Source organism: Nerophis lumbriciformis, linkage group LG33 (assembly GCF_033978685.3).
Source record: "Nerophis lumbriciformis linkage group LG33, RoL_Nlum_v2.1, whole genome shotgun sequence".
NCBI lineage: Eukaryota > Metazoa > Chordata > Actinopteri > Syngnathiformes > Syngnathidae > Nerophis > Nerophis lumbriciformis.
In genome coordinates this window covers 8724703-8740077 of record NC_084580.2, presented here as the reverse complement: position 1 = coordinate 8740077, position 15375 = coordinate 8724703, and the positions used below count along the sequence as shown (strand labels likewise).

The following is a 15375-nucleotide window of genomic DNA, read 5'->3' as shown; positions in this document are numbered from 1 at the left end:
CAGGGTCGCAGCGTGCAGAGACGCTTTACTGCCACCTGCGTCCCCAAAACACACTCCTAGCCTTGGATCATCTCAGAGTGTCACTTTGTCAAACCAGGACACATCCTGAATGTTACTTACTTGTCTCTATGACAAATGTATCTAGAAATGTGATTCTAATACGTCAGATTGACTTGAATTTTCTCACACACACACCCTGAACAAAACAACCACTGTAACTTCAGCCTGTTTCGCTGAATCATAGCGAGATTTGGTACACACCTCTAGGGGACTCACAAGTACATGTGGGTAAAACTTTTAGCAAGATTGGTTTTAAAAAAGGGAACATTTTCAAAATATAAAATGATGATACTTTTTAAGAAGGTAGGGAGTGGTTTCATTTGCAATCTAGAAACGTGTCCAGATGCCAACCTCTTGCAGACAGACTCAAAAAACATGTCACAAAAGTGCCTGGAGCAAAATGTATGCAACATTTACACAAATGCATATCCAATACATATTATATACACCTGTGTTTAACCATTGGGGCCGCCAAAAAATATTTGCTTCTCAGATGTGGTCTGTATGGGCTGCAGTGGTACTCAGTTGTAATATACTTTTCCACCACTTGTGGCAGTAATGACAATATCAAACAAACAGAAGAAGTCGGGAGCGAAAGTCATAGAGAAGTTTCTTAAGAGCAAAAATAATGACTAATGTTGTGAAGTTGTATTTTTATTTGGACTTTAATGTTATTGACAGTTTATTTAAGAAACATATACATTGTTACCATTTATTATACATTTAATTATAATGTATTTATTTTAGCACTCCTTATTGTATGTTAATTTATTTTTCATCGGTTTTTATGAGTTCCTTCTTTTGGAGCATATTTGATTAGTACTTACTTTCTTATCCGCCTGACCTAAACCTTGATTATTATATTGGTGATTAACACATGGTTTCATATCATTTGACAAGGTCTATCCTGTTAAACTGTAAGTAGGTTTGATATGATTATTGAATACAAATAAAATCAAGAGTAGTATTACTAATTCAGTGTAATTGAGTGGTTCCCGGTTCTTTATGTACTAGAAAAGTTGGACCATGAGAACAAAAAGGTTAATAACCCCTGATCTAAACCAAAAGGAATTGTTTTAAATGTAGATTAAAATCATCATAGGGCCCCTTTAACCGTCATGTAGTGTAAAAGGAAGCTAGAGCAGTAAACCGTTAGAAATAACAAAGCACAACAATTAAAATTAAAAAATCATATATACACTTAAAGGGGAAAATTATCACCAGACCTATGTAAGCGTCAATATATACCTTGATGTTGCAGAAAAAAGATCATATATTTTTTTAACCGATTTCCGAACTCTAAATGGGTGGATTTTGGCGAATTAAACGCCTTTCTAATATTCGCTCTCGGAGAGATGACGTCACAACGTGGCGTCACATCGGGTAGCAATCCGCCATTTTCTCAAAGACCGAGTCAAATCAGCTGTGTTATTTTCCGTTTTTTCGACTGTTTTCCGTACCTTGGAGACATCATGCCTCGTCGGTGTGTTGTCGGAGGGTGTAACAACACGAACAGGGACGGATTCAAGTTGCACCAGTGGCCCAAAGATGCGAAAGTGGCAAGAAATTGGACGTTTGTTCCGCACACTTTACCGACGAAAGCTATGCTACGACAGAGATGGCAAGAATGTGTGGATATCCTGCGACACTCAAAGCAGATGCATTTCCAACGATAAAGTCAAAGAAATCTGCCGCCAGACACCCATTGAATATGCCGGAGTGTGTGAGCAATTCAGGGACAAAGGACCTCGGTAGCACGGCAAGCAATAGCGGCAGTTTGTTCCCGCAGACGAGCGAGCTAAACCCCCTGGATGTCTGGGCTCACACCGTCCCTTATGCCACCGAAGATGATCAAGAGAAGAATATCGACCCTCGCTTCCCTGGCCTGCTGACATCAACTCCAAAACTGGACAGATCAGCTTTCAGGAAAAGAGCGCGGATGAGGGTATGTCTACAGAATATATTAATTGATGAAAATTGGGCTGTCTGCACTCTCAAAGTGCATGTTGTTGCCAAATGTATTTCATATGCTGTAAACCTAGTTCATAGTTGTTAGTTTCCTTTAATGCCAAACAAACAAACACATACCAATCGTTGGTTAGAAGGCGATCGCCGAATTCGTCCTCGCTTTCTCCCGTGTCGCTGGCTGTCGTGTCGTTTTCGTCGGTTTCGCTTGCATACGGTTCACACCGATATGGCTCAATAGCTTCAGTTTCTTCTTCAATTTTGTTTTCGCTACCTGCCTCCACACTACAACCATCCGTTTCAATACATTCGTAATCTGTTGAATCGCTTAAGCCGCTGAAATCCGAGTCTGAATTCGAGATAATGTCGCTATAGCTTGCTGTTCTTTCCGCCATGTTTGTTTGTGTTGGCATCACTATGTGACGTCACAGGAAACTGGACGGGTGTTTATAACGATGGTTAAAATCAGGCACTTTGAAGCTTTTTTTAGGGATATTGCGTGATGGGTAAAATTTTGAAAAAAACTTTGAAAAATATAATAAGCCACTGGGAACGGATTTTGAATGGTTTTAACCATTCTGAAATTGTGATAGTGTTCCCCTTTAAGAGGTTCCAAAACAAACTGGAAATACATTGTGTGGACTTAGATGAAAATATTAATCCTTCATGTTTTCAGAGTGTTCAACAGTCAACCTTTAAGTGCAGGAGTGCTTGTTCTAAACTCCTGTTTTCATGCCAGTGTTTTACAAAACAGAATAATTCATTGTGTCAATGTAAATTAACTTTCCAATAATGATGTCATGCTGTTTTACTTTAAATTAAAATCTAGTGAATCAACAGTGCCTCTGCTGCCTCCACAAAACACAATAATAAGCAATTCCACACAATGAGCAGACTTCTTAATCATTGACTGATATGCCCATCCCTTTAAAAAAAAGCCCACTGATTAGCTAGTGCTATTAGTGGTTTTGAGTCATTCCTTCAAGGACACATGAGTAAAGCAGAGTTGGACTCCGTAGTCCAGACAGAGAGAAGACCCTCCAGAACGGAACCAAAATCTATAACGATGACAAGAAGTAAGAAAAGAATGGCAAAGAAAAAAGAAGAGACCACAGTGAAACATCCTGTGGCGTTTTGCTCAATCAAGTTTGACGGAAGAGGAGTATTCCAAAGGCTTCGTATTAAAAGCAGATCATGTACAGAAGAAGATGACCTCATTAAAGCTCCTTTGCTCCTTGTGCGTCGTTTTAATTGCCAAAATACAACCCAAGCCTAGACATAATAATCCCCTACCGAGACTTATCTAAACTCCAAAGGACTGACTCATATTTGAAGAAAAAAAAATGTCTGCAATGCAAACCGCTGTGCTGAAATGTTAATAGAAACAATATTCGTCTCTCAGCAAGAGGTTCTGCCAAATATGGTGTACAATTAAGTTGATGAATGGGCTTTTAACAAACTGAGCTGTTGTTAACAACTGTGAGTGGGCTAATTCATCAACATATTCATGGTTTTACTCTGGAATGAAGGGACGGAAGAGAAAGGGGGGAAAAAAGACAAATGAAGAGGATTAGAGGCCGACATTAAAATAAATGACCAGATATATTCTATTTATATAAGAAAGTCCGGATACAAACTCAAAGCCAGATGACCGTTGTAGAGATCCCATGATAGCCATTTGGCAAACTCCGCATTGATTTGAATAAAATCTTCCAGTGAATGCAACTGACTGGCATTTCTAGAAGGGTGAAATAGCACACTCTAGTGGTATACTGAATATCTAACACTACATTACATCTGTTCGTTTTGTGACACTATTAAGTTGTTTATGCCAAACAATTATTTGCATGCTATAATTATTTTTATATACAAACTTTACACAAACTAAGTGTTTATTTAAAAAAAAAAAAATCTATAATTATTTTTATTATGATGTGCCCTTTTTATTGTTGCAGGCACCTTTTTGGAATTGCTTAATTTGTTCATACTAGCCTTATTCTACTAAATAGTGTTTTTATTATTATCATTTATTATCAATTTCTATTTCTAATTATGATTATTTATTAATAATTCTATCATTACTTGAAATTATGTTTTCTTTTTAATATTGGTAAATGTTCAGTTATTTTAGTGAAACATTTAGATTTGTTTTGTATTTATATGCAACCTAATTATGGGTTATGCGTTATACTTGTACAGCGCTTTTCTACCTTCAAGGCACTCAAAGCGCTTTGACACTATTTCCACATTCACCCATTCCCACACACCTTCACACACTGATGGCGGGAGCCATGCAAGGCGCTAACCACGACCCATCAGGAGCAAGGGTGAGGTGTCTTACTCAAAGACACAACGGACGTGACTAGGTTGGTAGAAGCTGGGGATCGAACCAGGAACCCTCAGGTTGCTGGCACGGCCAATCTCCAAACGTCACCACGCTGTCCCCTTTACATTTGAATGTTTACATTGACTAACACCAATTGTATGTTATTTTATATCTACAATATACCATAAAGTATTAAGGATTAAAATATTAAATCTGTGTGACAGTGAAATGAATTTAGTAACCTCACAGATGAAGATCAATGAGTTGACGCTCTCAAAGCCCAACAGAAACAACTTTAAATAGCATTGGGAGAAGTGAGGGTGTTTTTAAGGACATCCACGAGGACAGGGAGCCATGACAACATTAGAAAACACAGTCAAGCACACTTCTCCACAAGTATTTAGGGAACAGCAGCTGGTGTGAGTGTACCGACAAAGTAAAAGTACTCACCAGTTTGTTCTCCTGCAAGTACAGTTTCTGCAGCTTGGGGCATCCATTGGCCAAAGCCACCATGCCGTCATCGCTGACGCCGTAACACTGACCCAGGTGAATGTCCTTCAGCTCGCTGCAGCGCTCTCCTATCTGATGGGTAAAAATGATTGCGTAAGTGTCTTGTTGGAAAGAAGAGTACGTATAGCTCCAGATGGATACCTTTATAAGCGCCCTGTCTGTCAGTTTGTCCTGGTTGCCCACATGCACCTTCACCAGCTGAGGGCAGTGTGCAGCCAAGGCAGCAAGAGAAGAGTCTCCCAGCTGCTTACACCTGTATGCTGTGTACTTTTGCAGGCCTGGGCAGTGAGAGGCCAGAGCCGAGACGCCGTAGTCGTGGACCCCCCTGCAGTCTGAGATGTTTATCTCGGTCACATTCTGCCTTCGAGAACCTATTTGCAGCAGGAGATCATCGTTTACCTGGAAAGACAGGAAATATTCAGTGAAAAATACATTATATGAACTTGAAGCCCACTGGCAATTTTGCTGTCCGCAGGCCCTAACTTGTGGCCCTTAAAGGGGAACATTATCACAATTTCAGAATGGTTAAAACCATTAAAAATCAGTTCTCAGTGGCTTATTATATTTTTCAAAATTTTACCCATCATGCAATATCCCTAAAAAAAAGCTTCAAAGTGCCTGATTTTAACCATCGTTATAAACACCCGTCCATTTTCCTGTGACGTCACATAGTGAAGCCAACACAAACAAACATGGCGGAAAGAACAGCAAGCTATAGCAACATTAGCTCGGATTCAGACTCGGATTTCAGCAGTTTAAGCGATTCAACAGATTACGAGTGTATTGAAACGGATGGTTGTAGTGTGGAGGCAGGTAGCAAAAACGAAATTGAAGAAGAAACTGAAGCTATTGAGCCATATCGGTTTGAACCGTATGCAAGCGAAACCGACGAAAAACGACACAACAGCCAGCGACACGGGAGAAAGCGAGGACGAATTCGGCGATCGCCTTCTAACCAACGATTGGTATGTGTTTGTTTGGCATTAAAGGAAATGAACAACTATGAACTAGGTTTACAGCATATGAAATACATTTGGCAACAACATGCACTTTGAGAGGGCAGACAGCCCAGTTTTCATCAATTAATATATTCTGTAGACATACCCTCATCCACGCTCTTTTCCTGAAAGCTGATCTGTCCAGTTTTGGAGTTGATGTCAGCAGGCCAGGGAAGCTAGGGTCGATAGGGGGTTTAGCTCGCTCGTCTGCGGGAACAAACTGCCGCCATTGCTTGCCGTGCTACCGAGGTCCTTTGTCCCTGAATTGCTCACACACTCCGGCAGATTCAATGGGTGTCTAGCGGCAGATTTCTTTGAGTTTATCGTTGGAAATGCATCTGCTTTGAGTGTCGCAGGATATCCACACATTCTTGCCATCTCTGTCGTAGCATAGCTTTCGTCGGTAAAGTGTGCGGAACAAACGTCCAATTTCTTGCCACTTTCGCATCTTTGGGCCACTGGTGCAACTTGAATCCGTCCCTGTTCGTGTTGTTACACCCTCCGACAACACACCGACGAGGCATGATGTCTCCAAGGTACGGAAAACAGTCGAAAAAACGGAAAATAACAGAGCTGATTTGACTCGGTGTTTGAGAAAATGGCGGATTGCTTCCCGATGTGACGCCACGTTGTGACGTCATCGCTCCGAGAGCGAATATTAGAAAGGCGTTTAATTCGCCAAAATTCACCCATTTAGAGTTCGGAAATCGGTTAAAAAAATATATGGTCTTTTTTCTGCAACATCAAGGTATATATTGACGCTTACATAGGTCGGGTGATAATGTTCCCCTTTAACTTCATAGTTTAGTGTCATTTCGGTTTGAACACACTGGGCGGCTAATATGGCAATCTTGAATCCCACGAGAAAGAACACTAACTACAATAACAGTCAAGCACAAAACACACATTGGACAACACAAAAAGCAAATTCCTATAAGCAAGCGGAATTGTCTTTGACTATTTCACAGGGAATTCAACAGTGTCAAAACAAAACATGTTTGCATTCAATTCTACATTTATAATGACTTCAGGTCTACCAAAGCTCAGGGTCACTGCTGGTGGAACTAGTAAACAAATTTAGTCACATGGTTAAAAACGTGATACCAAATGCGGCCCCAGGCTCACCCAGATGTTACCTGCAGTGACCCCCAGGTAGATTGAGTTTGGGACAACTGATATTCAGTATTCTGTAAATGCTCCAATTGTTGCCACCTATAATTACAGAGTGCGTGTGCTACAAAAGAAACTAATCGCTTCAATTAGCACCATGTTAAAACAGCTGTAGCTGTAGGCAACCTCCTGATGGAAGTTTTTTATGAAGTATTAGAAGCATTTAGTCAGCTTTATCAACCTCCGTCTGTGTTTTAAGATGTCGGTTGCACAATTAGCACATCCGTGGAGTCAGGTCTGGACAATAAATACATTTTTATGTTCCAGACAATTTAGAAAATTAAAAAATTCAATGTTTTTCCACTTATTGCTAGGGCATATTTTTTGCCTGGAGGACCTCCAGCGCCATCCATTTTCAGGGCTAGTTGATTCGGCAGGTGGGTTGTTACACACTCCTTAGCGGGTTCCGACTTCCATGGCCACCGTCCAGCTGCTGTCTATATCAACCAGGGTGAGCCCCACCCCTTTCGTGAGCGCACTGCGCGCGGAGTGACCCCTGTTACGCGCCCCCGGCAATGGGGGTGGCGGGCAGGTAAGCTGCGTGGGCGCAGCGCGCGGAGTGACCCCTGTTACGATCCCCCGGCCACGGGGGTGGCGGGCAGGTAAGCTGCTTACCTGCTGCGCGTGACGCCGGCCGCGGCGAAGGCGGACGAGGCGGGGTGTCGGTGCGGTGGGCACGGTGGTGACCCTGGACGTGCGTCGGGCCCTTCTCGCGGATCGCCTCAGCTACGGCTCCCGGTGGGGCCCTCTCGGGGTAAGGGGCCTCGGTCCCGGACCCCGGCGAGGCGTCCCTTCTCCGCTCCGTAAAAGTGTCCATCTCTTTTTCTTTTTTTTCTTCTGTTGTGGCATATGCAGCAGGTGCCTGCTCGTTTTTCGTATGTGGGTTACAACATTTAACTATGTATATATATTTCCGAATTGGTTTAACTGCCACCCGCCTGAATCTATTTAAAATCTAATTTTTTTTTATTTCAACCACCCGACCCGACCCGCGGATAAAATCTTTTTTTTTTTTATTTCATCCGCCCGATCCGCGGATAATCCGCGGACTCCGCTGTTTTGCCCGCAAACCGCGCATCTCTACTGTCTTGAGTTTCCAATAATTTCTACAACTCTTATTTGTTTGTGATAGAGTGATTGGAGCACATACTTGTTGGTCACAAAAAACATTCATGAAGTTTGGTTCTTTTATGAATTTATTATGGGTCTACTGAAAATCTGACCAAATCTGCTGGGTCAAAAGTATACATACAGCAATGTTAATATTTGGTCACATGTCCCTTGGCAAGTTTCACTGCAATAAGGCGCTTTTGGTCGCCATCCACAAGCTTCTGGTTGAATTTTTGACCACTCCTCTTGACAAAATTGGTGCAATTCAGCTAAATGTGTTGGTTTTCTGACATGGACTTGTTTCTTCAGCATTGTCCACATGTTCTCAATGGGGTTTAAGCTGTTTGGCCACAATACCCAGCAATATGTTTGGTTAAGGACCTTTACCCTTTACCTTGCCCTGTTGGAACGCCCAACTGCGCCCAAGACCCAACCTCCAGGCTGATGATTTTAGGTTGTCCTGAAGAATTTGGAGGTAATCCTCCTTTTTCATTTTCCCATTTACTCTCTGTAAAGCACCAGTTCCATTGGCAGCAAAATAGGCCCAGAGCATAATACTACCAACACCATGCTTGACGGTAGGAATGGTGGTCCTGGGATTGAAGGCCTCACCTTTTCTCCTCCAAACATATTGCTGGGTATTGTGGCCAAACAGCTCAATTTTTGTTTCATATGACCACAGAACTTTCCTCTAGAAGGTCTTATCGTTGTCCATGTGATCAGCAGCAAACTTTAGACGAGACTTAAGGTGTCGCTTCTGGAACATGAGCTTCCTTCTTCTCTCAGTCCATGGCGATGCAAAACACGCTTGACTGTGGACACTGACACCTGTGTTCCAGCAGATTCCAATTCATTGCAGACCTGTTTTTTTGGTGGTTCTCTGTTGACTCTTGATCATCCTGACCAATTTTCTCTCAGCAGCAGATGATAGCTTGTTTTCTTCCTGATCGTGGCAGTGACAAAACTGTGCCATGCACTTTATACTTACAAACAATTGTCTGCACAGTTGCTCTTGGGACCTTAAACTGCTTTGAAATGGCTCCGAGTGACTTTCCTGACTTGTTCATGTCAATGATTAGTTTTTTCAGATCTGTGCTGATTTCCTTTGACTTTCCCATTGTCGCGTTTGTAACCGAGTCTAATGACTGCATCACATGAGCCCTATTTAAATGGGCTCAAAGAAGTCAACAGGTGTCGTCGATCATAATCCCTCACATGAAGTTAAGAGGCCATTCCCTGAAGCTAACTTGATTTGATTGTGACTTTTCTACATCACCAAAATTGATAAGGTATGTTGCTGTATGTATACTTTTGACCCAGCAGATTTGGTCACATTTTCAGTAGACCCATAATAAATTCATAAAAGAACCAAACTTCATGAATTTTTTTTTGTGATAAACAAGTACAGTATGTGCTCCAATCACTATCACAAAAATATAAGAGTTGTAAAAATTATTGGAAACTCAAGACAACCATGACATTATGTCCTTCACAAGTGTATGTACATTTTTAACGGGCTCATGGGTGTGGATGCCGCCTATGCCAGCTGCATTTGGACGAAAAGCAGGGTACACCCTGGACAAGTCGGCACCTCATCGCAGGGCCAACACAGATAGCCAGACAAAATTCACACTCACATTCACTTCACACACTAGGGCCAATTTAGTGTTGCCAAACAACCTATGCACTGTGATGAGGTGGCGACTTGTCCAGGGTGTACCCCACCTTCCGCCCGATTGTAGCTGAGATAGGCTCCAGCGCCCCCCGCGACCCTGAAGGGAATAAGCGGTAGAAAATGGATGGGTTGATGGAAACAACCTATGCACTCAATTTAGTTTTTGACAATTAGTCCAGTGATTCTTAAACTGTGGTATGTGTACCACTAGTCAGAGGCCACTAGTGGTATGCGGGCTACATCTACTGGTACGCCAAATAATTATTTTATTAAAGTACCGTGTTTGATTTTCCTATATTCAAACACCGTGTTACTGTTCAAACTATGTGTAATGTTACAGTAGCCCAAAATAGTTAATATACTTGTTAAAATAAAACTTCTGCCTTGTTTTTAATTAATATTTAGGCCCACTGCGCTACTGCATTTCTATGTTGGTCATTATGGGGTGGTTGGATAGACATTTTTTTATGAGATGGGACACTATAAAACAAGTTTGAGAACCAAGGAATTAGTCTGTGCGAAGTGTAATTCATACTTGTTCTAAAAAAAAACAGCTTCATAAAAATATTGAACTTTTGTAGGCCTTGTTCGCACTGCAGGTTAATTACACCTTTTTTGCCCACATGCAACGTGGGACACACACTATTCTCACACACTATTCTCCCCTCTCCCCTCAGGCAGGAGACTACGGTCCATCCAGACCCACACCTCCCGCCACCTGAACAGTTTTTTCCCCTCGGAACCCGTTCTCAAAATATGGCAATAAAACGATTCTGATTCTGATTCTGATAGTAGATTTTTTCATGTTAGCGTGAACAGTGCAATTCCGAATATCTAATATCCGACCCCGGCCTTTTCGTATGTGGATGTAAATCAGACATATATGCGATGCGTCCTCAATGTGAGCGCTACCGCACTCAGGTCACATTTATCTGACCAGAATGTCACCAAAAAGCGATAAGCGTCATATTTATTTGCCAAAATAGACGGTTAAAAAATAATTAGTCGACAACAAAGCAGAAAAGAGGTCAAAATAATATGTTTTAGGAACTCACGTGAAAGTTCTACCCCTCCTGCCTCCGACTGCTTCACCACAAACACATTCTTCAAGCAGACATCGAAGCAAAATATCCCGTAAAACTTTGAGAGACGAAATACTTGTCCTCTTCCTTTTTAATACTCCACGTGCAATATTGTGGTTTAGAAAATGTTGACTTTGATTGCACAAACTCCTTGAAATTGCCACAAATGCGCCAGTACTGAGACTTACTAGAGTGGAAGCCAAGTTTACCTTCATAAACATTGCACATGACGTCATGTCCGCATGTGGGTCGGATTGCATTCACATTAGAAATCACTTTTTTATGTAATTTTATGTAAGTTTATGTTATGGGCGGTAAACGTTCGGTTGGTAGAGCGGCCGTGCCAGCAACTTGAGGGTTGCAGGTTCGATCCCCGCTTCCGCCATCCTAGTCACTGCCGCTGTGTCCTTGGGCAAGACACTTTACCCACCTGCTCCCAGTGCCACCCACACTGGTTTAAGTGTAACTTAGATATTGGGTTTCACAATGTAAAGCGCTTTGAGTCAGTTGAGAAAAAGCGCTATATAAATGTAATTCACTTCACTTCACTTCACTATGTAATGTGAACGGCCACAAAAATGTCAGATTTGACAAAAAAAATCTGAGATCGAACATGCATCTGCAGTGTGAACATAGCCTAAGGGGCGCCGGAAGTTGGTAGACCCGTCAGCGATCCTTTCGAATGGAATTGTGCTGAAAATCTAATTTCGCCTCGGGGATTAATAAAGTACTTCTGAAATCTGAAAGAGTAAGAAGCAGTGAGTGTTCATGCCATGTACAGTATCCCTGTTAGCAGTGATGGTCGGTAAAGAGCTACAAGTAGCGACGGTACGTAGATTATCCACATTTCCCATTAGCGCGGTGGTAGCGACGCTACTTTTTGAACCAGTAGCGATTGGTGTAGCTACAAGCTACAAAGAGAAAAAATGTCCTGCAAATCCATCCAACCATTACTGCTTGTCCCTGTCGGGATCCGGGGGAGAAAAAAATTAAAAATACGGAGAAACTCAATGAGGATTGGTTGGTTTACATATGATAAGTCACGATTGGCTAAGATTAGGGCAAAACATTTCGACAGGCCAATCAGAGGCAAGATAGGGCAGGTCATGACACTTAAACACGAGCAAACCCAGCGTTTTTTTACAACTACTATTCTGCCTGGAGAGTGCCAAATGGCACCACTGGGGTAATTAACAACTCAATAGGGCCACCTTTCTTATGTAAATGTAGCCATTAGATCGAAATGTGCTGCGAGAGTACCAGAATGACAAACTGCGAGGATGGATGTAAACAATGACCTGACAAAAATCCTGTGTTTCTCTCCATTGCAAAGTTCAAGCCTCTGAAAGTTTGACACAGGTTTACCTTCATCTACCCATTTTTGACCTTCATTGCTGACAAACACAGGAAATCCTGGTTAAAACAATGACAATAAATAAATATATATACATTTATTTGGAAACTGTAAAAGTAGCAGTGCCTCGAGGTGGATCAATAGTCAGCTCATGGCATATATTTCACAGACTACGTTTACATTGCCGGCCCAAATCTGATTTTTTTTTTTTAAGATTCTTTTCCAGCTGACTCCAGTGTAAACGCGCACAGGCACCAATGTGGCCCTGACGTCACTTGCATGCGTATTTCGAAAACAAAGGAAGTTGACCGGGAGGAAGTCGCTAGTACTACAAATAAAATAAAAAAAGTTGCAACACCTTAAAAATGTGTGTTTTTTACATGAAAGTAAATAAAAGTCATATAATGTACAAATGGATGTACAAACCCCGTTTCCATATGAGTTGGGAAATTGTGTTAGATGTAAATATAAACGGAATACAATGATTTGCAAATCATTTTCAACCCATATTCAGTTGAATATGCTACAAAGACAACATATTTGATGTTCAAACTGATAAACGCTTTTTTTTGCAAATAATCATTAACTTTAGAATTTGATGCCAGCAACACGTGACAAAGAAGTTGGGAAAGGTGGCAATAAATACTGATAAAGTTGAGGAATGCTCATCAAACACTTATTTGGAACATCCCACAGATGTGCAGGCCAATTGGGAACAGGTGGGTGCCATGATTGGGTATAAAAACCACTTCCCAAAAAATGCTCAGTCTTTCACAAGAAAGAATGGGGCGAGGTACACCCCTTTGTCCACAACTGCGTGAGCAAATAGTCAAACAGTTTAAGAACAACGTGCAATTTAGGGATTTCAACATCTACGGTCCATAATATCATCAAAAGGTTCAGAGAATCTGGAGAAATCACTCCATGTAAGCGGAAACCAACATTGAATGACCGTGACCTTCGATCCCTCAGATGGCACTGTATCAAAAACCGACATCAATCTCTAAAGGATATCACCACATGGGCTCAGGAACACTTCAGAAAACCACTGTCACTAAATACAGTTTGTCGCTACATCTGTAAGTGCAAGTTAAAGCTCTACTACGCAAAGCGAAAGCCATTTATCAACAACATCCAGAAACGCCGCCGGCTTCTCTGGGCCCGAGATCATCTAAGATGGACTGATGCAAAGTGGAAAAGTGTTCTGTGGTCTGACGAGTCCACATTTCAAATTGTTTTTGGAAATATTCGAAATCGTGTCATCAGGACCAAAGGGGAAGCGAACCATCCAGACTGTTATCGACGCAAAGTTCAAAAGCCAGCATCTGTGATGGTATGGGGGTGCATTAGTGCCCACGGCATGGGTAACTTTCACATCTGTGAAGGCACCATTAATGCTGAAAGGTACATACAGGTTTTGGAACAACATATGCTGCCATCTCAGCGCCGTCTTTTTCATGGACGCCCCTGCTTATTTCAGCAAGACAATGCCAAGCCACATTCAGCACGTGTTACAACAGCGTGGCTTTGTAAAAAAAAAAAAGAGTGCGGGTACTTTCCTGGCCCGCCTGCAGTCTAGACCTGTCTCCCATCGAAAATGTGTGGCGTATTATGAAGCGTAAAATACAACAGCGGAGACCCCGGACTGTTGAACGACTGAAGCTCTACATAAAACAAGAATGGGAAAGAATTCCACTTTCAAAGCTTCAACCATTAGTTTCCTCAGTTCCCAATCGTTTATTGAGTGTTGTTAAAAGAAAAGGTGAACATGCCCTTTCCCAACTACTTTGGCACGTGTTGCAGCCATGAAATTCTAAGTTAATTATTATTTGCAAAAAAAAAAAAATTTTATGAGTTTGAACATCAAATATCTTGTCTTTGTAGTGCATTCAATTGAATATGGGTTGAAAAGAATTTGCAAAACATTGTATTCCGTTTATATTTACATCTAACACAATTTCCCAACTCATATGGAAACGGGGTTTGTATATAGTGTAATATATTTGGGACTGTTGTAATCTTTTTATGGCTGTTAAGTAGAGGAGACACGAACATTAGCGTGGATCTGCGCGAGCTTTATTTTTCAACTCATATGTAAGAAAATGCGCCATGGCGTCAATTCGTGTCTTTAAACATTCGCTATTTCTTCTGAATCAAAATACATATTCATGTATTACATATAGCCTATTATTTGCACACTATTGACAAGTGATTCCATCCATCTTCTTCCGCTTATTCGAGGTTGGGTCGCGGGGGCAGCAGCCTAAGCAGGGAAGCCCAGACTTCCCTCTCCCCAGCCAAGTGATACACCGAATATTTGGTCATCTTAAAATTCAAACCGAAACCGGAAGTTGTGATAAAATAACCATTTCCGCTGGAGACTGGGTCTTTCCGGCCCACACAAATGACGTAGCACACCCAAAGTTGATGAAAAAAATCCCATTCAGGTCACATTGCGTTAAGACTGCGGTCACATTTGAAAAGATCAGATTCCAATCGGATTCAGGACTACCTACTGATGTGGCCTGAATCTGATGCCAAAAGATCAAATTTGAACCACTTTAGAGCATTTGGACTGGCAAAAAAGAATCAGATCAGTGTCACTTGAGGGCAAAAAATTGATTTGGTGTGCAGTGTAGACGGGGGCCACTGACTCTGTCGACTGATAAGCAAAGATGCCAAAAGTTTACAGCACTCAGCCGGCTTTGGACATGATCCTGGACCACGTCTAACCCTGTGACTATGACGAAGAAAAAATACACCTTCAGCTGAGTTCCGACTCTGACATTTCTTCTGGGAAGATTTGCTAAACATCCTATTGTTTGCTGATTACGGCAGTTTTTTTTAGAAAGAGATAATAACAACCCTAAATCAATACAAAGAAGGCATACTTAAGATGTTTTGGGATTATAATTCACATAATATCTTTGTGTATATTTTACATAATTCCAATGTTTCATTAACCACAAAATATGATCACACTATAGATGAGGAGACTTTACCACCTCCAGAAAAAAAGAGGTCGCCTAGAGACACACGAGTGGCTGACAGAAGAACAGGTCGGAAGGCCTCTCCATCACAGCCCAATTGAATGTCACGCCACAGATAGACAGCCAACTGCTTTG

General features: G+C 41.6%; 1 protein-coding gene across 2 annotated transcripts in view; it reads right to left on the bottom strand.

The window, feature by feature from the left end:
• fbxl17 (F-box and leucine-rich repeat protein 17) overlaps positions 1-15375 on the bottom strand; it is a 723645-nt gene that overhangs the window by 688332 nt on the left and 19938 nt on the right. For both annotated transcript variants that reach the window (XM_061928705.1, XM_061928706.1), the window contains exons 5-6: positions 5003-5260; positions 4802-4933 (exon numbers count right to left, since the gene is read on the bottom strand). In XM_061928705.1, the coding sequence (XP_061784689.1) occupies positions 4802-4933; positions 5003-5260 (390 nt within the window). The remainder of the gene's footprint in view (positions 1-4801; positions 4934-5002; positions 5261-15375) is intronic.